We start from the raw sequence: 25,615 nt of genomic DNA, 5'->3' as shown, positions 1-25,615 counted from the left end.
CAGCCGTCCGGTTTTCCACCATCATTTTCTTATTCTTTTACGATCTATGGTAAAAGGTACGAGTCTCCTCTCTTTTGGTGGAAATCCATGGTTAAAGAGTGAATCTATATGTTTCACTCTAGAAAACATGGATGAGGATTCATGGATCCTCTTCCATGTGTGTATTTTTTATTCTTTTCACTTTTTCAAAAGAGTAAATTTCTTTATATGATAAAGCAAAATTTTTATTTAAGGTAGATGTGTTGTTTAGAGTTTCTTCTTGATGAATATCGATTTTCATGGATGTGTTTTGGTTTTATTCAGCTTTTCACAAGAAAGATTTTGTATATGCTTATTTACACGATAAAACAGAAATTCTAATGAAGTTAAAAGTTGTACAATACGTGCTTTTTCATTGTAAATTGATTCCCATGATTAACCCCATGTAAAGGTAGTTGGATGTATTCATTTATGTTTGCATACTTAGATAAAAGTGCATATGCAAACAAGTTGAGGGTGATCATGGCCATGTGTGCATAGTTGCTTCTTGAATCTGTACATGCATGCTAATTTGAATGGAAAGATGAAAGATAAAAATTCTGCATATACGTGCAACTTGAATGCTTATTATGTTCAGACATGCAAAATCAGAGTTAAGCATGAGTTTCTGTGCATTTTTATAAGCCTGTTATGACCCGGCAGACTTGCACAGGATCAGCCTGTGCAGGGTGGCTGCTGGGCTTGGTTTCAAAAAAAATATTAAGAAAGAGTTTCTAATAAATTTAAAAAAAAAATGAGATGGTTGGGCTGGCTGGCAGCCAGTCGAGGGAGGCTCGGCTGACTGCCAGACCCAGCCAAGTGACTCGGCTGGGTTGGCTTGGCCAGCCTGGACTGGCAGGACTGCCAGGCACAATCCAGCCAAGAGGCTGGACTGGCACAGGCCTGACAACTCACTGCCAGGCCCAGCTGGGTCTGATCAGACCAGACCCAGCCGACCAGGATCGGCTGGGCCTGATTGGGACCCCAGCCGACTGGGTGTTAAGCCTCCTTTTCCAAAAAAAAAGAAGGGAAAACAAGCAGAAGATTTAAAATAATTAAAAAAAAAAACAAGGACATGCTTTGGGATGGCTGGCAGCCAACCGAGTGGACCTCGGTTGACTGCCAGGCCCTGGCAGACTATGGCAGCTGGTGCACAGGCCCAGCCTGTGCCGTGTGTCACCCTGCCAGATTGCTGGCCCATTCGGTATTCTAAGCAACAATATATATATATATATATATATATATATATATATAGCATGGTCTGGCCTGTTTTTACAAACAATTTTAAAAAAAAGGTATAGTAAGATTGAACACCTTGTGTTTGCGCAACTCTGGAATTTGAGATTTTATATGCATGTAAAAAAAAACAGGGTGTTTGTTGCGGTCTGGTCGGCTGACCAGCTGAACTTAGTTTGGCTGGTCAGGCTAGGCCAGACCTGGCCTTGCGCAGCCGGGCCTCGACAGCCCTGCCGATTATATTGGGCCCAGCCGAGCAGTCAATTTAAAAAAAAAAAAACTACCTCAGTTATGCAATTCCATATTTATATTTGAACTAAATTTGGCTTTGTGCATGAAAAGAGAATGGGACTTTCACTTGTCTTCAAAATTTTTATTTGTTTCATGGTGGTAAATAAGTTTTCAGATTTGCTTATTGTAATAACCGCAAATTTTTCTATTAAAAATTTTAAAGTTTTATGCGTAATATAGGCTGATTTGGGCACGGATCCAAGTTTCGGATCCAGAACCCATACTTAAGTAATACCCTTATACATATTGTTGCAGGAAGGATGAGAAGTACCGAACCTTGGGTAGAGTAAAAAAGAGAGAGAGAGAGAGAAAGAGAGAGAGAGAGAGAGAGAGAGAGACGGCTGCATAGAAAGTTCACTTCATAACATATTAGGTCAGCTACTCTCTATGTTAAATAGAGAGAAGCCAAAAACAAGAAATTACATCTAAACCCGTAACTAAATACAATTTCAAATACCCTCTACTTTAATAAAGCTTAAACTTAAAACCACTTATTCTCAACACTCCCCCTCAAGCTGGAGCATAGATATCAATCATGCTCAGCTTGTCACAACAATGGAAGAAACTAGGCCTCGCAAGGGCCTTGTTAAAGACATCGGTAACTTGATCTTCGGAAGATACATGATCTGTGCAAATATAACCAGCCTGAATCAAGTCACGTACATAGTGACAGTCAACTTCAATATGTTTAGTCCTTTCATGAAACACTGGGTTGTTGGCAATATATGTAGCAGCCCTATTGTCACATATCATTAACATAGGTAGGGATACTTTTTCTTGAAGCACGGTCAAGATTGATTTTACCCACATAATCTCAGCTGCAGTCTTGGCCATTGCTCGGTATTCAGATTCAGCACTAGACCTGGCTACAACGGCTTGTTTCTTACTCCTCCAGGTAACAAGATTTCCTCCCACAAACACACAAAATCCAGATGTTGACTTTCTATCTTCAACCGATCCTGCATAATCGGCGTCAGTGTAAGCAACAACGTCCAAAGATGGATTTCGTTTAAACAACAGACCTTTACCAGGAGATGCCTTAAAGTACCGAAGAACCATCATAGCTGCATCCCAGTGAACTTTTGTAGGTTTGTCCATGAACTGACTAATTTTACTCAGCTAATGAAATGTCAGGTCTAGTAACAGTCACATATAGCAACTTACCCACCAAGGATCTAAAGCTGGCACTGTTCACATACTCAGACTTCTCATCGAACATGTGAGTTTTGGGATCCATTGGAATATTAGCTGGCTTGGCTCCTAGCATTCCAGTCTCTTTTAATAAGTCCAACACATACTTTCTTTGAGACAACACTAAGCCCTCTTTGTTTCTTGCAACTTCGATACCCAGAAAATATCGAAGGTGACCAAGATCTTTAGTAACAAAGTGTTTCTGAAGATGATATTTTGTGGCAGAAATATCTTGGGCACTGCTCCCTGTTAATATGATGTCATCGACATATACCACCATAACAACAATTCCAGCACTGGTTTTCTTCATGAACAAGGAGTGATCTGAAGCTGACCTGACAAAGCCAAAACTCAACATTACCTCAAATAATTTGTGAAACCATGCCCTTGGACTCTGCTTCAGGCCATAAATAGCCTTCTTCAACTTGCACACCTTCTTACACTCCCCCTGAACCTCGAAGTCTGGGGGTTGTTGCATATAGACAGTTTCATGCAAATCCCCATACAAAAAGGCATTCTTGACATCCAACTGAAACAAGGGCCATCCATGGTGCACAGCAACAGAAAGAACAAGACGAATAGTGCCAAGACGAGCAACAGGGGAGAAAGTTTCAAAAAAGTCAACACCATAAGTCTGAGTATACCCTTTTGCAACCAACCGGGCTTTGTACCGTTTAATTGACCCATCCGAGTTATATTTAATGGTATATACCCATTTGCAGCCAACAATATCTGCATCAGTTGGAGGATCAACCAAATCCCAAGTGCCTCTAGAACATAGGGCATCCATCTCATCCTGCATATCCTGCTTCCATTTGGGGTCGAATAGAGCCTGACTGTGATGAAGCGGAACAGAGGAGGCAGACAAAGCCGAGATAAAATTCTTCATAGAAGCCCCAAGATTATCTTCAGAAACAAACTGAGAAATGGGATGAAGAGTGCACTGTCGTTTCCCTTTTCGCAGAGCAATAGGAAGATCCTCATCAATAGCAGAAACTTCAGTATGCTCAGAGATACTTGCCTCAGGAGAAGGAGATATTGGTGGCATGGAGGTAGGTGGTAACCTATGAGTATACACTTTAGGAGGGTTTCTGTATCGAGACTCCCCAAAGGATGGAGCCACAGGCTTTGGAGTGAATGATTCTAAAGAAAACGGGGGAATTGGCAGAGGAAAAACATCACCCTGACTCTCTTGTAACATTGGAGTAGTACTCGAAAAATAAGGAATAGACTCAAAGAAGGTAACATCCGCACTGACATACTCTTTATGGGATATAGGGTCATAGCAACGATATCCTTTTTGGTTCTTAGGATACCCAAGGAAAACACATTTAATAGACTGCGCAGCAAGTTTATCTCGATCAGGACCCAGCTTATGCACAAAGCACACACATCCAAACACTTTAGGGGGGATAGGAAAGAGAGGAGCCTCTGGATGGAGAATTTGAATTGGGATCTGGTCTTCTACAGAACTTGACGGCATGCGATTTATAAGAAACCCGGCTGTCAAAACCGCATCTCCCCAGTATGTAGCGGGCATATTGGATTGAATCATAAGGCACCGAGCAACATTAAGGATTTGTCTATGTTTCCTCTCAGCCACCCCATTTTGCTGGGAGGTATGGGGACATGAAAATTGAGGTTGAATCCCATTAACAGAGTAGAATTGAAGTAAGTCTTTGGATTTGAACTCAAGAGCATTATCAGTGCGAACAATTTTAACACATATGTCGAATTGAGTTTTTATCTCTGTAATTAAAGATTTAAGAATAACAGGACCTTGAGACCGATCTTTTAACAAGAACACCCACGATAGTCTCGAGAAGTCATCAACAATAACAAGATAATAGCGACAGTGAGACCTATTCGGAATCCTACTCGGACCCCACACATCTACATGAAGAAGATCAAACAATCCTTGACTTGATGAACTCTGACTGGAGGGAAAAGAGCTTCGACAATGTTTTCCCAATTGACATGTTTCACACTGAAAAGAAACTGAGGGAGGTATATGAGGAATGACGCGACGAAGTTTTGTCACTGGAAGGTGACCCAAACGATGATGCCACAATAGAGGACTTGAGGATGATGTAACAGCAGAATGGGCCGAAACCTCTGGTTGGTGTAGGTAATACAGACCACCTTCCTCATAGCCACCACCAATTCTTCTCCCCGTCAGCAAGTCCTGAAAGGTGCATCCCATAGGATCAAAAATCACTCTACAATTCAACTCTTTTGTCATACGACTGACGGATAGTAAATTCTGTGGAAACGAAGGAGCATGAAGAACATGCGACAATTGAAGAGTAGGGGTTATAGACATGTTTCCCTGCCCTACAATTGGGGAAGAGCTACCATCAGCAAGAAGCACCCCTTTTTGACCTGTCACAGGTTTTAAACTCAAAAAATTGCTCGAGTTTCCGCACAAGTGACCAGAGGCTCCAGAATCAATGATCCACCTACCACCTTGAGCCGATAGGCCATTACCTGCCGAGCACACAACCTCCGCAACAGAAGACTTCGAATTGGATGACCGTAAAGCAAGGAGCTTGTCATATTCAGCCCTGCTAAGAGTGCAGGATCAACCACACGCGCACACCCACAATCACCTACGAGCCCGACTATATCAAGTTTTGACCTCACCAATGAAATCTGAGAAACACACCCTTCGACTGTTCAGATCCAAACTCCAAATATAATTTTAAAAAACTTACCACCTCACCCAGAGATGGCTAATAAAAACCTACCACCTCACCCAGAGATGGCTATAGGTTGCAAATCAAGAGCACACATCCACCACGACTTAGTGTGTGTAACCATCACACATCCGCCACTACGACAACCAGTAGCATTACTCAACTCAGAATCCCACGTCAAAAGACAAGAATCCCACAAACTGAATATTTTTCAACACCACAAGGAATCATGCCTGCTGATTCCAAAAAAAATTATATTAGCAAGCTGCTTTCGTGTTTGGATGTGAAATCAGTCAGATCTGATTCTTTCTCCCTACGCTTGCTGCTTCCACGACATGAGCACAACCAAAACTAACATGTTTCTTAAACAAAAATTACGACAGCATGGTTGGTAGGAGTTGTCAATGCAGTCTCCTTGTGGTGATACATAGCAGGATCAAAACTGACAACAGTAAATCATGACAGTTGCTGCTGAAATCATATAGGTAGATGCTGAAACTCACGACAGCATAAAAGAAATTTATTTCACGACCCTGCAGAAATTACTGTAGATGCTGAAATTACGACAGATGAAGAAGGAAAATCATTTCTTCAAGGGACACAATACAAAATCACGGCAGCAGCACATACAATCTGTTATAAGCTGCCAAACCCAAAAATCACAGCGTGGCTCAAAGGGTTACGGCTGCCAGATCTGAACAGCAAACATCCACGACCAGCAGCATACAAAAAAAAAAATTTAAATCGCTGACAGCGAAGAAGAAACTCAGCAACAAAGAACCACGGCAGCAGGTAGTCAAAAAAAAATTAGAAGAGGCTACCACACCCACAGCAAGCATCCACGACCAGCAGCATATCTGGAAAAAATTTTCTTTTTAAATCGCTGACCTGATTGGAGAAATATTTTCATTAGATAAAATTTTGATCACGATCGAGACACCTTCCACGATCAACTGTGATTTGATCACACTCGATCATGCTCCCACGATCGGCTATCGATCACGCTCCCACGATTTGAATATAGATCACTCGTAGATTGTTCACGATTGATCACGATCCCACGATCGACTGCTTTGATACCATGTTGCAGGAAGGATGAGAAGTACCGAACCTTGGGTAGAGTAAAAAAGAGAGAGAGAGAGAGAAAGAGAGAGAGAGAGAGAGAGAGACGGTTGCACAGAAAGTTCACTTCATAACATATTAGGTCAGCTACTCTCTATGTTAAATAGAGAGAAGCCAAAAACAAGAAATTACATCTAAACCCGTAACTAAATACAATTTCAAATACCCTCTACTTTAATAAAGCTTAAACTTAAAACCACTTATTCTCAACACATATAAACCTATTAAATATCATATATACGTAAATAAGAAAATAAATAATATATATATCATTAGGTGGGGTTTGGACCCAACTATGGGTCCACATCTTTAAATAAGACCCGGATCCAACACATTGTTGGATCCCGAGTGCGGGTCGCGGTTCGGACCCGGACCCGGCCCACACACTGTAAAATGAAAACAGAAGGGGATTAAAAAGGGGGCAACCCGATATGGGTTGCCCGATAGGCAAAAGAAAGGGGAGAACCCTCCCCCGATATATCGGGTGTTAGGGTTCAGTTGAACCCTAACACGTAAGGAGATGGGGAGGTGGGGGAGCACACCGCAGCCGCCGGGAAGGTAGGGTTCCCTTCCTTTTCGGGTGGCCACCCTCCTACAAAGGGGGACCCCCGAACCCCTCTTTCTCCCTCTCTCGCTATCCCATTCTCTCTCTCACTCTCCTCTATCTCTCTAACCTTTGAATCGCCCTCCGATCTCCGGCCTGCAGCTCGGAGCCTTGCCGGGAGAAGCCGACCTCTCTAGTGGTGGTGTTGTCCAGGTCGACCGACCTCCTCTCGTGGCTGCCGCAACATCTTCGCCGGAAAATGGTAGGATGCTGTGATTTCTTTTTGTGGGCTATGGAATGTGATTGGGTATGCGCGTGGGAAACAAAAGAAAAAGAAAACGGGGTTATGATTTTCCATTAGAATGTTCGGTATGTTTGTTTCAAAGGGGGGGTTCCTGATTTCTGCTAAGGGGATGATTTTCGGATGTCTGCTAAGGGGATTTTCAGACCTTTGTTAAAAAGGCTTATACTACTAAAAACCCCAAATTCCTGATTTGGGGGTTTTAAGAATTTCGGATAGGGCCAGATGCCCTGCGTTCGTAAAAAACCGAGAAGTCCCTGTTTTAATTCCCTGAGTCGTTGTCATCTATGCCCAACTAAATACTTGTTTCAAAAATCTCCATTTCTGGCTCGATTCTTTTCCTTTCCGTATATTACCTATGAGAATGGTACATTAGGCTGCAGTTTCATCTAATTGAATTCATGTTGTCATATGTGGAACCAACCCAACTCTGGGTGGCTAGATCCGATAAGTGAAAATCTATATTCATTTCTTTAAAAAAAAAAAAAAAAAAAAAGAAACGAAAATAGAAATAAATAGGGTAGCCACGCCCTTAGCATGATAAGTTTGAATGTCCATTTTATTCTGTTAAATCGTTGCAAAGTTTTCAGTTATTTCCCTGCCTTATGTATCCTTAAATTTAGTTCAGCTAGCTACACCATATTGTCTCCTGCATCTATTGGTCTGTATTGTGGATTGTACATATTGCCTCTTTAGCCCTTTTTATTGATCTTGGTGATGAACAACGCCATTGTCACTGTAATCAAGAATAGTTGTAATGCATATCAATAATGTAAAAGAAATTACAGAGAAATGTTAATATTCCTGATGTCGGTTTCTGTGTTTATGTAACTGTTTCCTTGAAAGAGATTGACACGTTATTTTTTTGGTGCCAGACTTCACTGATCTACTCCATCGAACTTCTTTGTACTGGCTTCGCTGATTTATTCCTTTAAACTTCTTTTTCTTCAGTTTCTATTTGCCTCTAATATGGTTTAGTGTGTACACGACATCAGATTTGTCCTTTATCTATTGCCAATCTATACTAGAATAAATAAGACTTATTGTTCATCATGTTCTCATAAGGATCAAGTATGATAGCTGGATTAGTATGGACATGCTATCTTGACCCGGGGGGGGGGGGCTCAAGTTCAGATCCCACCAAGTCTCTTCCCCTACCTTGCCCATCTTGCATCAAAAGAAAAAGTTTTCATGGACTTGTTCCACATCTGTTGGTGCATTTAATAGTTAGACGTTATCTCTCTCTCTCTCTCTCTCTCTCTCTCTCTCTCTCTCTCTCTCTCTCTCTCTCTCTATATATATATATATATATATATATATATATATATATATACATATATATGTAGATAGATATATAGTGGGCCACTTGTGAATGTCACTAAGTTGATAGGACGTTACAAGTTTTAAACCCACAGGTGACATACCACCCTTGTGTTGGGATGTCACAAGTCAAAACCTAATGTTACGTTGCGACAACTTGCTATTGAAGAATAAATATATAATAATAATAATTGATGAATGATGATCTGATAACTGAACCTAAAGGTCAGTTTGTTGAGGACATATGAATGTCAAGCCAATGTGTTGAGGGTCATGCATAGACCATTGAAGTTATGAGGTGAATCCAAATGAATGTGAAAATATAATAATTCGTGCTTGACTGGTTTAAAGGCACCGGAGCACGCTGAGTGGGTTTGTGCAATATATACAAAAAAAAAAATGGATGTATCTGTACCTTGGCAAAATGATTAAGGTTGAAAACCTACTACTAGGATAGTAGGAGATAGTTTTGGGGAAATGCCCCTTACTTTGAAAAAAGTTTAATTAAATGAAAAGTTTAACCCATTCAGTTCTTGGGCTTACCTTGGAGATGGTAGGTGGTACAAAACTCCGGGGACGTGTTTTGGTTTCGAGCGTAAAGCGACTCGTTGGTCCCAGTCCTCAGAGTTGGGGGACCGGACTACCAATATGACCTAGGTGGTAGTTTTTTGTTCTTCTGCAGAAGTTAGGGATGCATCCTGTATTGGTTTTTGGCCTTTGGGAGTTTCTCTCGGTCACTGGCCGCTCCCTTGGGATTTCAGTCACAGTTAGAATGTTCGGGTTAATGAAACAACTTGAATAATATACCCCTGAACGTTCTCTTCTGTGATGGTTGCCTCGGCCCGTATGTACCTACGAGATAAGAAAAAAAAAACATCAATTAGAATAGTTAGGTATCACTGTGATGGAGTCATTAAAGAGACATTTGCATATTCTTTCAGCATGCTTTATATTCGGTGCTTGTGATGAAACGACATCCTAAAAAGGTGCAGATATGAGATAATTGAATACATATTGTGGATGTTACATAGATGTTATGCATGTTCTTGTTAGTGCTGTTACAAAATATGTTTTAATTGCTTAATACCTTACTTGCCTAATTGTTGTAGTTGCATAAAATGCTTTACTTGCTTAATTATAATTGTTGCAAAATCTACTTCTCTACTTAGATATATGTCTGTTATTGCTATTGCACCGACTTCTTTATGTGCTTACGTATAGGCCGAAAATCACACACGACACCCACATCACATACTTGACACATGATCTACTTGCAAGAAAAATTACAGTTTTTCCTACTTAGACGTGGTAGTCTAATTCCTATAATTTTTATCATTTTCAGGCACAGAGTAGTTCTAGGAGCGAAGCGGGATGAGGCGCTGACCAAGACTTTATATACTTGTTCCTTGGCGGTCCTACTTTCTTTCAGATTGAAATTTTTTTATTGAGACTCATAATGGGATAAACTCTGATGTTGGATTCTATTATTATTGAAATAAAAATAAATGGTGTGGTTTGCTTTTACCTTCCTGTATCGTTCTGAAATGCTTAACCCTAGAATTATTAGTTGTTTCCGCTTTATAAAAAAAAAATCCTCAAAAATCTGGGTTAAAAATTTCGGGGTGTTACACTTATGATGATGGATACAGTTTTAAGTATGTAAACTAATGAATATTCACATGAATGCATTTGGAAGATCATACTTAGTTAAAGTGTTATTTGCACAGTTAATTCACATGCATGTGCATACATAAAGTTGATATGTTTTTGCATGTAAATGATTTGCATTGAGTGTTCACATGTTTTAATTGAAATGATACAGGAATGAGAGCATGCATTGAGCATGAATGTGTATTGGATGAAAGCATGTACCTAACATGAATATGTGAACTCATGCGCATGCATATGAATATTATTATTTCATGCACATCTCTAAATTGGCATTCATGAGTGTGCATCGAAAGGCACGTGATATGAAAAGAATGCATTGGCATGTTCCTTAAGATTTTTGCATATGAATGCATAGATGATCGAGATGGATCATCATAAGTTGTGGAAGCTTTGAGCCGGTGTGCTCTTTACTTTACTTGTTTATGCATTGCGAAAATCTCATCTGATATTGCGATTCTAATTGCACTGTTCTATTGATGTCACGGGTGGACCGTGAAGAGCTTCGCATGTGGATATGCGAACTTATGTTATTAATTTTGCATGGTGAATTGCAAATAATGGAAATCGATATTAATAACAAGATAAATAAAGAGAACAGTGTAATTTGCGTCCTCTTGATGTTCCTTCTGCGAAAAGGTAATCTTGAGCTTAGCAGTTTGGGGACCGTGAGGATACAAAAACTTTGTGTGCGTTGTTGTGCTCCTGAACCCGATATTGAGGTTTTTCTCCTGGTCACGGTTTTAGGGAGTTTTCGTCACTTTGTCTTGGGATGGTATGTAGACACAACTGTTGTTTTGGTATACAAAGAAAAGTGGCACTTGTGGATGGGTAGTCTCTGGTATCCCGACATTAGATGGGTGGTCTAATGTTCCGAAAGTGATTTCGGTCGAAGGCTAAATTTAAAACCCAGTGATAAAATACAACTTGTATGTTAAGTTACTCTAGGAACCCTACATGACCTCGAGAATTCTTACCCGTTTGGTGTATCCGCAGGCAACTGTAATAAAAAGAGAAACTTAAATTGTGTGCATCTTAATAGGGACATGCATACAATTAAGAGAACTGGATAAAGATTATAATTTATTCATGCATGTGCACAGACATCATGCATCTTCTTATTATGCATTAGATCATGCATATTTATTTGTGCTCCTTACTTATGATGCATCATTGAATTTTATGATATTGCATCATTTTGCATGGTGAATGTCTTAACTACTTGTGAAATTATGAAAAGTGTTCTAATAGCACCCCTTCTTAATTATTGTATGAATCCTATTTGTATTTTTTATTCTCATTTGTTTCATTAGAGGGATTCATACGCATAATTTTTTGGATTCTGATACCCTACTTTTGGTATTTTTCGCAATCTCATATGTCCAGTGAGGCGACTTGCTCATGAGAGGAGCTACGAGGGGATCACGTTGTTAAAACAATTGTAACAATATATATATATATATATATATATATATATGTATTTACACCATAATACCCGATAGAGGTATTATGGTCTTTTCACAAGTAACCGATAGGAGTACTTGTTTTTTTTCTTTTTCTTTTTTCTTTATTTCTTTTCTTTTTTATTTTTTTAAAATCCTTTTTTTGAACCACTCAAGGGGCCCCACCATAGAGTCGTTGGGGGCCCCCAACGGTCACAATTGTGACCGTTGAGGGCTCCCAACGACTCTATTGGGAGCCCCTTGAGTACCTCCTTGTGTATAAATAGGGGTGCATCCCCCTTGTATTTCCTTATGCTTTTAGAGAGCTCCTCTCTAATAAACGGAGTATTTATTTTATGTGTAGCCTTGTTGCAAGGCCTTTTATATTGTCCCTTTAGTGGATTTATCCTCTTGTGTCGTTGTGCTAAGTCCATGTGTTGGACATTGTGAATGCATTTGCATTCTTGATTCTTCCTCATACTTCATTACATGGTATTAGAGTCATTCGATTCTTCAAGGTGAAAATCTTGTCTCTCTCTACTTCCTCTTTTTTGCATCTTCATACCAAAGCAATGGAAGCCAAGATCGACCTATCATTCAAGCTCAATGAAAAAAATTACATGATGTGGGCATCCACAATGGAAAATAATCTCAAAGAAAAGAAGCTTTGGGGTTATGTAATGGGGACCGTTCCGGAGCCCCAACTAAAGCTCACAAAGATGGAAGGAGATCAAGAAAAAGCGCTTGAGGGTGATGCTCGCCTCAAAGCAATAGAAGATCATCAACGCCAAGTGGAAGATTGGGAGAGTAACCATGCAAAAATCCTAACATGGTTTATGAATAATGTTGAACTTAAGGTATGTGCTAATATTGTCAAATTTCGCCGAGCTGATGAAGCTTGGTTTTTTATTAAGGGTATGTATACCCAAAAAGATCTTGCAAGAGCTTATTTTTTGCAAGAAAAAGTGAGAACCACAAAACAAGGGGATAGAGAGTCGTTGGACTTTCGGTTATCCAACCGTAAGTTTGAGGAGTGTTAAAATGTAATACTAGTTGTAATTACTTTAGTTTTTTAGTTTAGTTGTGTAATCTAGTTAGAACATAATTAGGTAAGCAACTTGGAATAGAGAGTCGTTGGACTCCCAACGGCTCTAAATAGAGCCGTTGGGAATCCAACGACTCTCTCTTGGCCTCATACTTTATGTATTATAAATATGGGGTGTTACCCCCTTGTAACTCATGCTTTTGTGGGTGTTCTCCCACTTGAATGAAATATATTTTCTTATTTCCTTGCATACCTTTTTTTGGGTATTTTGTGTGAACCCTAGTGGTTGTTGTGGGAGTGTCTTATTTATGAACCATTGTGGTTCGTGTGAGATCTTTTGTGAGTATCATTTGAAGGTTCGATTGTCGACTTCATCTTCTTACACATTTCAATGGAACAGATGACACATCGTATCAGTGAATCATTTCTTATGGATGAAGAAGATTCTGGAACCCCAACCCCCTCCCCTCTTTATAATGGTGGGTTCAGGAGGGAGGGTATTATGGTGTCAGTTGAAGGCAATCAATGCTTCCCAAAACTTTAACTGTGACATTGCAACAGAAATAATTGATCGTATCAGCACTTCTTTGCATCGAAATGATCATTCAACCAGAATCCAAATAAATTAGAGTATCAACCTAAATCAACTCAAAATATAAAGGCAAAATCCAACTTATCACTCGGCTACACCTGTAAAGATACAGAACCTTTAGACGGGGGTTGACCAAAATGACAGGACGATCACCAGCCTCATCAGTCAAAGCTTTTAATTCCTACATGTAAAATTGAAGATTAATGGCAAGTATATAAAAACTGAACATAAAATAGTTTATGCATACATAGGAAACCAGCAGTTTTAGATAATAAGCGATATATTTATATGTACATACATATATACATAAATTCGGCCAGGCACTTTCTCAGAATAGTACAAATCTCAGGAAAATCTCAGGAAATATTTGACATTTTTAAATAATATTATTGTGCAGAAATTATAATAAAAAGATAGGAAAGAATAGATTTTTCTCATATATTTTTCAAAAACATAAATATTTGGTAGGAAACTCTTTAATACATTAGAAGCAATAAGAAATAATAGAATAAACATTTAAATTATAGAAAAACTAAAATAAATAGGAAATAGAACTAATATTTTGATATTTTCAAAATTCCAAACATATTTACATCCATATGTATGTATGCATATACATACATATATGCATATTCATATACAGGGAAAATATTGGCTACACTAGAGTGTGCTATACTCTCTAGCAGAAACACATAGGTGCAACCTTTATACAATCTATCTGACCCCACTGATGTGCTTGTCATGGTATATTGATTAGGAACTGAAAATTGGACTGAGTAGTTCTGACCTAGGAACATAAACTTTTTTAATTTTGAAATTTTGGTGCATTGTGAACCATTGATTTTTAACTGCTTACACAAACACAATTGGATGATCCAAAACATGTTTTTGACTAAACCATGTAGAGCAGAGTTACTGGAAGCTTCTTAGATAGGTGGGAAGTGCGCTTTCTGGAAACTCGCTTCGGAAGCATGATACTCCTCGCTTCTGAAACTTGATGGAAATCTCAATTCTCCCATGCTTCCCACATGCTTCCTACATGTTTCTTATATGCCATCTCGTGCTTCTTTTCATATTTTCTACGTGCTTCGCTCTCACTTTCCATGTACTTTCTCTAAATTAGTAACCATCATTTTTAAATGACAATTTATTTCTTACACTAAAAAAATCATGAAATTGAAGAATAGTCACTTTTATTTTAGTTTTTATTTGCACCCCATTAGAATCCTATTTCGCTTCCCATCCTATTCAAATATCGCTCCCCTTTCAATCTCATTTCGCTATCAAATCCTTTTTCCAGTTTTCTCTTCCTATACATTTAAAAATCCCTCGCTTCTTGCTTCCACTTCCTAGTTTGGCATTCTTCACGTAGAGCATATCCATAGGGCCTAATCTGCAAGAAAATAAGATGTCCAAAAACAAGTATTTCCACATCGAATGCAGTCAATATTTCCTACACACACACACACACACACACACACACACACACACACATATATATATATATATATATATATATATATATATATATATATATATATATATAGGATCACTAGAATATGAGAACTAGAAACATGAGAATTATCGTGTGAACTAGGCATTTCCAATACTTTTTTGCAAATCTGACCCTCCAGATGTGTTTAACATGGTGAGTTTGCTAGGCATAGATTGTTGGAATGTGTATTTTTAACAAAAAAAAAATAGGATTTTGGGATGCTTAAATATTTATAAAAATTCTGAGCCATTGATTTTCAAGCCTTTAAATATCCTGCTTATGCATCACAATCAGATGATTAAGAGCTGGTCCCTATAAAACTAAGCATGTAGATCACATCTGTGCGGTCAAATTTAAGAGAAAAAAACAAAAAACACATGAAAAACTCAATTGACACGGTAGTTCTCATATTTTAGTGGTCTCATTTTTATATATTTATATATGTATATATTATACATTTGAGAGAGAGAGAGAGGGTGTGTTTCAATAAAGCAAGTTTCTCACATCAATTATGCAGTTCCCAACAGCATTTTGAGGAGCCACAATGATAAAAATGTCATCTTGTTTACTCACATCTTTAGCACCTGTCATTTTATGAAAGAGGATTCAGTTGTATATCTAAAACTGATGACCAGACAACTCTTTGAACTCAAATAAGAGCATGTCAACAACATTTGACACAGTTCTACACTCTAAATAATGGACAACATCAAGTATTAAGAACATAAGATAAAGTGGACACACACAGATAGTTATTTTCCATAGACAGAGAAATGAATGCATGACTTTATAATCATGTTGAAAAAAAAAAGGCCAACACATTTCTGCAGCCACATGCAAAGGTGTGTTTTTTTTTTTCAAAATTCTCTTTCATCCTTTTTTGTGTGTCCCTAACGTAGCACATATAACAGCTGCCACATGATCTCCACAGTTCGACTTGTATACAGTCATTGTATCAGTATTCATTGTATGGTCCACCATGAGGATAATCTAAGAGTCAAGTCAAATTGGTTGACTCTCAAACAACATCTCATATCCAAGTCAAATTTCAAATAAACTTGATTAGGAATCCTTATTATTTGAATAGAAGTCATATTCATATATATATATATATATATATAGAGAGAGAGAGAGAGATAAATGCTCAAGATGTACTGAACTAGTTGAAGCAGGGTGGCCATTTCATCTAACGAAATCATACATGATACCAAACAAGCAAATAGAGGTCGACTATTGTTTTAATTAGGGAAGGAATGCTGATGAATTTGAAAAGCATTCATCATAATAAAGGGCCAAGTTACAGAGAGTTCAGCAAAATTTTATTTTCTATGTGAAACAAAACTTCTAATGCATTGTCAGTAAATGTGGCACACGTCATCAATGCACAGACGTGAGTGCACATACATGCACACACACAAATAAATATACATGTATATGTATTTACTTGTGTTAATATGTGTTTGTGTGGTTGGAATATATGTGTATCACCAACATCAGCATCAACATAGTATAAGCAAAGCAACTTCTCAGAAGATTTTTAGAACCAGGTCTCCCCACAAATGTATCAAGAAAGATCTTCGCAAATTTCAAATACAAGAAAAAATGCAATGAATTTATTTTAAAAACGGAATAGCACGGTTTGCATTTGGTTGACTATGTATGACATGTATTTATATTTCATCTTTTGGCTCCTAAATTTATAATTTCTTTGTCATTCATCAAGCCTGAAAGAAATATTAGGAAGCAACTTAAAAAGAAAGACCTAAATGGAAATTTATGTTAAATTTTGTCAGATTACTTCTGTTATCATTTCCAGAAGCTATGCCATGCACCACAATGAACTCAATTTATTGGCCATATTAGTACAGGAGGAATGCATATATAATAAGCAGAAGGTTTTGTTTCTCAGTGGCTCAAAGGGGCCTCCATATGGATTTTCTAGGAGCCAAGTACAGGCTAGTTTAAGGCTTTATCTTGTAGCCAGTCAGTTCATAAATCAACTAGGCTAGGAAAATGTACTGACTAAACCATGTGTCATGCACTAGTGGGCTATGGAACAATACCTAAAAGACATTCTTACACGCATGAAGAAACTATTTTGAAAGGAAATTGTTGTCATACGTCTATTGTGTTCATACAATAGAAATTGTATGGAATGAAAGTTTTTCTCTTCAGTCCAAAAATAAATTCTAGCTGAGTTTGTTTTCAAAAATTAGGATGTTAATGTTATTCTCTGGTTGCTTCAATTAGAAAGGTCTATTAATGCCAATAATATGTTCAGAATCAATTCTGTTTAGGGTTTTCCAATTGTTTTCTAAGTGTGCTCTTTTTTCACCGTAACTCCAGAAAACACTTGGTGAACTTATTAAGTTGGTTTTTGTGAGCCAACATTAACAAGTTGGTTATTTATTGGATGAGATCCAGACAATAACAAGGTTTGTGGAGATTAATGTCATTAGCAATAAAATTACCATTACAGGAATATCATTTGAAGAGGCAAATAAAAGTGGTGTATGCTGTTTCTTCTGGACCAACCTCCCACAATAAGGCAAAAATACATGACTGGGAAGTCATTTTAATCAGAGAAAGGTGCTCATGAAGGATTTAAAACAACAATCATCAAAATAAAGGACCAAGTAGCAGAGAGTTCCCAAAAAAGAGCTTTTAGCACAAAGCACCGTCACTGCTTTAAGGAATAAGTTATCCATTTCACTATGGTGTGAAAGTTGAGGTCAGCTGTGGAATACTGTCCTTATAAATTGCAATTTGATCATATTTTAAATTTTGGGCATGTTTGCTTTGGTCACAGGTGGGGATGCATAATCACAGCTGAAAAAGTAGAAGCTGTGATTGTAGGTCACAAGGTTAATCTTGTGACCAACTTTCACAAGATTCAAGGCAGAAACAATCAAACTTGTACTTTTCTCATGTTTCACTAACCTGCGAAAGTGTTGTGATTGTGATTTACGATCACTGGATCTTGAGAAAATCCAAGAATCACATGGCATTGCAAACATGCCCTTTATTCCATGTCATAACATAGGAATTCCAAGGGTTATCTGGTAATTGCTTGAGTAACTTATGTAGAGGAATTAAGATTGGGACTACTAAGTATACCTTATTTGTCCATTTTTTTCCTAGAATCTTCTTTTGCATGTGAAAAAAAATAAATGGTTTGACTTCAGGCATAAATAATAAGCAAAGTTGATGGATGCATTTCTGGAGTTCAATGTAATATATTGATATTGCTAAAAACATCAAACCTATTGATCCAATGTTAACAAATGTTCCCAGTGCACCATGTTCACCCCAGTCCATAAATTCCAGAATCCTTCTACTTCCAGCTAGCTGTAAAGGCATGCCAGAAAGAGCACCTTCTCCCATAGATCCTTGCACACAAACCTAAAACAGGAAAAAAAAAAGCATAATAGCTCCTTCCAGTGGATGCACACAAACACATACACATACACATACAGAGATATTCAAGCAAAAAAGTGAACACATGCAAACACAAGCACATGCAACCACACTGTCCAAACCCAAACATGTCTCCAACCATTCACACACACTCAAATACACACCCACAGGAACAAACATATACTGTGTATATACATGTGGGTGGCTATGAAAGATCACTCTAAAAGCAGCAGCAGTAGAATGTCATGTTTGCATGTCTGTGGGTTTGCATGTGGTGGAACACACACACACACACACACACACACACACACACACACACACACACACACATGCGAGAGATTCAAGAGCAATTTTGTGTATCTACCTTGACATATTTTCCATCATCTGCAAATGAAAGTGCAAGAACCCGGACTAGTTCCATAAGAGTGCCAATTCGGTAAACATCCTGCCCTTTGTAAAACATTGGTAAATTCCAACTGTAATTTAAAAACAGCTTGTAAAGAGAAAGAGGATCAGAAGAAATGGACGCATACCATCTCTGGATTAAGCTCTGGGATATTAATTTCCACCTGAATCAGTGAAATTGTACAATATTTAGAAGTAGCGACTTACATCATTATCCATAATACAACATGACAGATACAGTACCTGTAGATTTTTTTAATCCATGTCTAGAAGATAGAGCACTTGTGAAAAACATTATTCATTGTCAAATCATAAGGTCAATTTTCAAGTTGTAGCTTTTTATAATTGCACATCTGGCAAGTAGTAAACACAAACTTGATAATACTTGATTCACATGAATCATAATGGCCAAAGTATTTCAAATTTATGAGCTGAGGCAAATGTTTCTCCTCTCTAGAAAATTCACTGAAATAACCTTTTAACCATTCAAAAGAATGGTTCTTCCTGCTAAAGGTGCACTAGTCTAATCCATACTGGAGACTCAACCATCCAGTACCAAGCAGGTTTGCATGCTAAAGAGAAAACTTCACATGAGAAAATTGTTCAATTTCAAATTGGAGAAAAGGAGTTAAAGTTGATCTTTAGGCCCATTTATGTAAAGACTGTCCCCTCATATTCTTCTTATCCAGCAGTTGATTCTTGCAAACAAAATCACTAAAGCATTTAAAAAATGATAAAGCTAAATCAATGTTTCTTTGTTTTCAACCAAAAAGTAGCAGCTTTTCCTGCTAAAGATGCACTAGTTCATTTGCATGGGGATTTTTAGCTACAAAAATGCCACACAAGTTTATATATCGAACAGAAGAACATGTCAAGGGAAACATGTTAAATTTCAATTAGAAGAAGAGACAGAGTCAGGATTGATAGCCCTTAGGCACAAAATCCAGAACAGCATCCTTTTGTATCCTTCCTTAACAAGACAAACTAATTATTTAGTACAGTAACATCAGATATGTAATTACTGTACACCTTTTGAATATCTCATACTAAACAATAATTGGGGTAAACAACATAAGGAAACTATATTTAAGCCATTACTCATTCCTGTTAAGCCCTCTCAAACCATCTAATTCATAGGAGTCTTGCATAGTTTGGATTTAAAACCTACATGACTGTAAGACCTCTGATGAAGATATCATATATTTCGTGTTTGGTGTTGACAAAGTGAGGGTACACTCACAATTGCTGAATTGAGTTCTATCTCCACTAATCCAGAATTTTCTAAAAAATGCTTATTTATCCCAAAGTTTGGATCAATTATGTTGGATAAGACATGATTTGATGGACCACTTTTATTGTCATAATATGTAAAGCACATAAATATCAAGGTATAACACAGTAAGAAGACTCCATATCCATACAAATTCTGTTATAACAGCAGCCATGGCCATATTTTCTGCTTCTACACTTGATAGTTGAAAGAGGAATGGATTTTTTTTTTCTCGGTATATGAAGCCAATGGCTTATTGAGATGTGACGTAATCTGGAACTGGACCAGAATACCCGATCCATGTTTAATTTATATGTGTATTGTCTTTTTTTACATTATTTACCCCTGTTATGTAATTCTGTATGTTTGTATCAGCAGGGGTAACTTAGTCATGTAAATTACTTTAGCTGCAATAAGTAATGGAAAAGCATTGTAATGTCGCGTATTTTTTTTACTTAGTCATTTTATGATTTTGTCGAAAATTTGGCTAAGTCTGGGAGAAAAATCATTTGAGACTCGAATTTAGACTGATGCTTTTGAGTCTGGGCTTGACCCAGGTCGCATCAGCAAGGTCGAGACGAGCCAATCAAAGCGTAAGAAAAAGTTTTATTTTTTGACCTTTAAATTCAAGCGAAATTTGGGTTATTTTCGGGCAAAATTCGGAATTTGATATTCGTGTAATATGTCGTTGGATGCGTCTCGGAATTCTGACTGCAACGATATTTTACTTTTCTGAATTCGAGTTACGGTTGGCCCGAAAATTGCATTTTTTCAAAAAATGAGAAGTTTGTCGAACGGGATCCGAAGTTGGATCCAATGCTTATGATCCGAATTAATATGGATTTGGACCTTATTCAAGACCCATTTTAATCTGGATTTGATCCAGATCATGATCCAAATTCGTTTCGGATTTGGATTTGGATTTTGGATCTGAATCCATGCTCAATAAATATTTAGCTTTAAATTCAGTTTAAAGCTTTAAATTAAAGCTAGCTGGAGTTAGGAAGACTCCTAAAGTAATTAAACTAACTTTGGAATTTCAAAAATACTTAATTAACTATTAAATAATTAATAACTATTTAATTAAATATTATTAATTCTGAACATTTATTTTAGGGTTGATTAGGACTTCTTAAAAGAGTCCTTATTCTTACCTAAGAGGGATTAAGAAAGACTTTTAAAAATATAAAATTTGAAAAAGTCAACTTTTGAGGAATTTCAAAAAATATCGGAAACTTGGAAAGAGAGTCACATAAGGTGAAGGCTCTCTCTCCAGCCCATTTTAGAAGGGGCTTGAGAGAGGGGGGGGGGGGGGGGTTCACCCCATATGCCTATAAATAGGCCTTAAGGCCTAGAAAAAAAATGTCAAGTGTAGAGAGAAAGGAGAAAGAGAGAGAGAAAGGAGAAAGGAGAGGAAAAGAGAAGAAGAGGAAGAAGAAGGTGGTTCCTTCTTCGATTGTCCGGTGTTTTTCACCATCATCCTTGTTCTTTTTTTTCGATTTACAAAAAGGTACGGGTCTCTTCTTTTGGATTCAAGTGAGAAATCGAATGCTGGCTTGATTTCTATGCAATATCTTGGATGAAAATCCATGGAAAAACGTTTATGTGATTGTTTTCTCAAAAAACATGGAGGATGATTCATGGATCTTCCTTCATGGCTGTATTCTTGATTTTCTTTCATCTTTTCCATGAAATAAAATTTTGTCCATGTTATAAGAGAACTTTTATTGGTGATAGGAGGGGTTCTTTTAAAACCCTCTTGGATGAATATCGATTTTCATGGATGGGTCATGATATGGATGGAGTATATGCATGAAAGTATATATGAAACCACATTGTGTGCATGAACTTTTCAGTAACGTGTGTGTAATGATGTGCTTATTGAAAACATTGAATATGCATGCATTCTTGAATAGGTACTCACAAGTAGGCTTAATGTTCATGTCACATTTTTTGAACATGCACATGGTTTAATTTGTTCTTAATCATATGTGAATGTGATTATTGTTTGAACCTGTGTATTTGGGCCATGAATCTGCAAATGCATGTACATATAAATCTGAAAATGTTTTAATACATGTTTTTCATTCATGTAACTATGCATAGTTCTAAAGGGAAAGAACAAAAAGATTTTTAGGGTCACTGTATTAGGACCCTCTTTTTTTTTTTTTGGACCTCGTGGTCTGGCCAGACCCGGCAGTGCCTTGACAGGCCTGCCAGGCTTGGCTGGACTGTGTCCAGCCGGCCTGACACGGCCTTCCAAGCCAGAGGGCTCAGCCGAGTGGCTCGACTGAGGCGGCTCAGGTCAAAAAAAAATTCTGCACTTTTTAAGGGGTATGAGTTGGGGTCGTTACAAGCATAGAGCACGACCCACATTGGGAATTGTGTCTTCATACAACCCTAACTCTCTCTATCGTCTCTCTCTTTGCTGGTGAATAGTTCTAGTTCATCAAATCTCACATGGTATTAAAGAAGGTGAGACTCTGGGATCGGTTGTCATCGATCTGAATGACCATTAAGATCATTGACCGTTTTCTTCTTTCCTAAGGTATTTTCCCTTTTCTTCTTTCTTCTAATATTTCTCTCTTCTTTCTTCTTTCCTGACTGTCTTCTTATTATTCCGTTGTTCTTTTCGTCTTATTTGCAGATAATATAGATTCCCAAACGACACATATTTTTCTTTCTTGAAAACGTTATCCTATCTTGTTTTTTCTAAATCATCCCTTACATCTTGGGTGTTTTTCTTTGGGTTTCTCCCAAAATACTTCTTTCTCATTCAATCTTGTCCTTCTTCCTGATATTCATTGGTTTCTTTGGTAATATTGTCACAAGGATTGACTTAGCTGTGTTGCTCATGGGTATTGTTTTTGTTTATTGGGAATCAGATTCGATTATATTTTAACTTTGATCATCAAAATCAAAGATTGGGTTGTCATTGCCTTTTTTTGAAGTTGTGATCGATCTGCAAAAAAAAATGCAGATCGGGTTGAAAGTTATTTTTCGGATATCTATTTAGTTTTCTTTATCCTTGGGATTTGACATTTAAGGGTTTTGTTCAGTTCCATTTTGTGCCCAAGTTTTCCAGATTCGTGCACGTGCTTTCTAGATTATACCTGTGACTCGTTCAAGTTTCAATTTGTGTTGTTCTCTTTTTCTATTTGTTTTCTCTATTCTCCAATGGATTCAAATTCTTCCCAGTCAGCTCTTTCATCCAATTTCCTTAACCAACTTGTTTCTGAAAATCTGAATACAATTTCCTTATCTGGAAGAGACATATCACTTGCCCACTAACATCCCAGCAACATGTCATGGCCGAAAGGAAGCATCACCATATTGTTGAGAGTGGTCTATCCATGATTCATGCTAGCAATATACCGATTATCCTTGAAAATAATCAATAGGTTGCCTACGAAAATCCTTGAATATGAATCTCCTTTCTTTACATTGATTGGCACACACCCAGATTATGATAGTTTGTGGGCTTTCGGTTGCATTTGCTATGTTCACTTTGATAGCACCCTCAGAAACAAGTTTGATAACAAAGCTTTGGCTTGCAGATTTATTGGGTATGCAGATGATTATAAAGGTTTTAGATTTTATGATCCCAAGACAGGGAAAGTCAAAATTTCAAGAAATGTCATTTGATTAAAGCAATTTTTTGGGTGTTTCTAGTGATTGTTTGTCGCAGGGAAGCAAAGATATTGAAACTTATCAGCCATGGCTGAATGCTGATCTTTTTGCAACCATAAGCCATGAAGATTCAGGTCATGATGACTCGCTGTCAACTATGGAAGGAATTGCACAGAATAGGCAGCGGGAAGAGATTCATGAGCAGAGTGATGCTGGCAACATTCGGGACATACTTGGGAGGTTTAAGTAAGTATGTGTTTACTCTACGACTATGTCACATGGACACTCCATTTTTTCCTCCGTACCTGTGTCGACACGTGTGTCCCTGTGTCGACACACGTCGACACCTAGACACGCTATTTTACCCTCCATACATACAAATTTGTATTCAATTTATAATTTAGAATTATATCTTCAGTTTATAACTTTATATTTTCAGTATATAATATATATTTTATATATAGCATATATATTTTATAAATAGCATATATATTTAGATTATATTCAGTCTATTTTGTATTTATATGATATTTAATAATATATATATAGTTATGTCCCCGTACCTGCATTTTTTGAAATTGCCATGTCGTACACCCATACCTGTACCCTTGTGACATAGCTCTAGGAGAAGCAAAGAGGCTCAAAATGTTAATGATCAGCCACAACAACCACAAACATTGGAAGCAGACCAACATCAGTTATTGCAGCCAAGAAGATCCACTAGAGTGAGACACCCAAATGTAATTGCTAGATCTGAAATTTCTACCCATCTACTATTCATTTGCATTATGATAAGATTAGCCACTATTACTCACAGTACTGTTCATCAGTCTAATCTAGGTTAACAAAGTTGGCTAACATGAGAGCTAGATACAAGTAGATACAAGTACTGAACCTTCAATCTTGTTTGTTTATCTTCAACAGCTCTTCGAGTAGCCTGTAACACATCATCATAAAAATATTCCCTTATGTCTTTAGAATGTGGAATATTGTTCAGCCTTGTTGGAATTCCTCTCCAGTTGTCCTATCAAACAATTTGAAAAAGAGAAGTTAATAGGAATCATCTTAGTTTCAACTTCAGCTGCAACCCATGCAATCTTGAATATCAAGAGTATTAATTGAGAAAGAAAGGAAATTATCTACCTTTCTCAAAGATGCCATGTCTGAATGAATGCTCCTGTCAAGGGTTGCTTTATCTAATAACATATATCAATATTACATGTAAAGAACAAAGCAAATAGTGAAAAGAGGATGTAAATGACTATTTTACACCCCTAGTTTTTACACTGAAGCAATCTTATTAGCACCACAATATAAAGTATACAAGATCAGCAAATGTGAACAAAATCATGCTGAAATCAAAATGCACAAACCTGCAAAAGCATATATTAACAAAATAATACAGTACTTGCAGGATGTGATAACAAAGAAATGCTAGATTTGCTGTTTTTTATTAATTTCCAGCTTTAAGGTTGTATTTGTAATTTCTTTATCAACCTGTGTCATGACGTCCAAGAAACTTATGTTAATATATATATATATATATATATATATATATATATATATATATATATATATATATATATATATTCTTTTATATATACATGAATGTATATATATATGTGTATATATATATATATGTGTGTGTGTGTATATATATATATTCTTCTTTACGTATTTATATCAAAATACCTAATAGTGGTATTTTGGTATTGTACCTTTTATTTTTTAGTTTTTTTGCTTTTTCTTTTTTTGTATTCTTTTTTTCCTTTTTTTCTTTTTTATGTAATTGGAACCATTGGGGGCCCCACCATTATAGTCGTTGGGGTCCCCAACTGTCATTAATATGAGCGTTGGGGCTCCCCAACGACTGGGGCTCCCCAACGACTATAATGGGAGCCCCAATGGCCCCGTGTTTGTTTTTCCTTTCTC

General features: G+C 37.3%; 1 protein-coding gene across 2 annotated transcripts in view; it reads right to left on the bottom strand.

Moving 5' to 3' along the window:
* LOC149847962 (adenylate kinase family protein) overlaps positions 1-25,615 on the bottom strand; it is a 95,999-nt gene that overhangs the window by 46,066 nt on the left and 24,318 nt on the right. Inside the window, exons 7-13 of one of the 2 annotated variants that reach the window (XR_016432634.1) lie at positions 24,827-24,879; positions 24,579-24,707; positions 18,912-18,947; positions 18,743-18,823; positions 18,225-18,363; positions 15,466-15,545; positions 13,565-13,647 (exon numbers count right to left, since the gene is read on the bottom strand). Coding sequence is in view for 1 of the 2 variants with exons in the window: in XM_090010526.1 (XP_089866652.1) it covers positions 13,582-13,647; positions 15,466-15,545; positions 18,225-18,363; positions 18,743-18,823; positions 18,912-18,947; positions 24,579-24,707; positions 24,827-24,879 (584 nt within the window). In the remaining variant the exon portion in view is untranslated. The remainder of the gene's footprint in view (positions 1-13,564; positions 13,648-15,465; positions 15,546-18,224; positions 18,364-18,742; positions 18,824-18,911; positions 18,948-24,578; positions 24,708-24,826; positions 24,880-25,615) is intronic. The other variant, XM_090010526.1, reaches the window with a different exon arrangement.

This window comes from Nuphar pumila, chromosome 1 (assembly GCF_984573655.1).
Source record: "Nuphar pumila chromosome 1, dmNupPumi1.hap1.1, whole genome shotgun sequence".
Taxonomy (NCBI): domain Eukaryota; kingdom Viridiplantae; phylum Streptophyta; class Magnoliopsida; order Nymphaeales; family Nymphaeaceae; genus Nuphar; species Nuphar pumila.
This window is presented reverse-complemented; position numbering and strand designations above follow the sequence as displayed.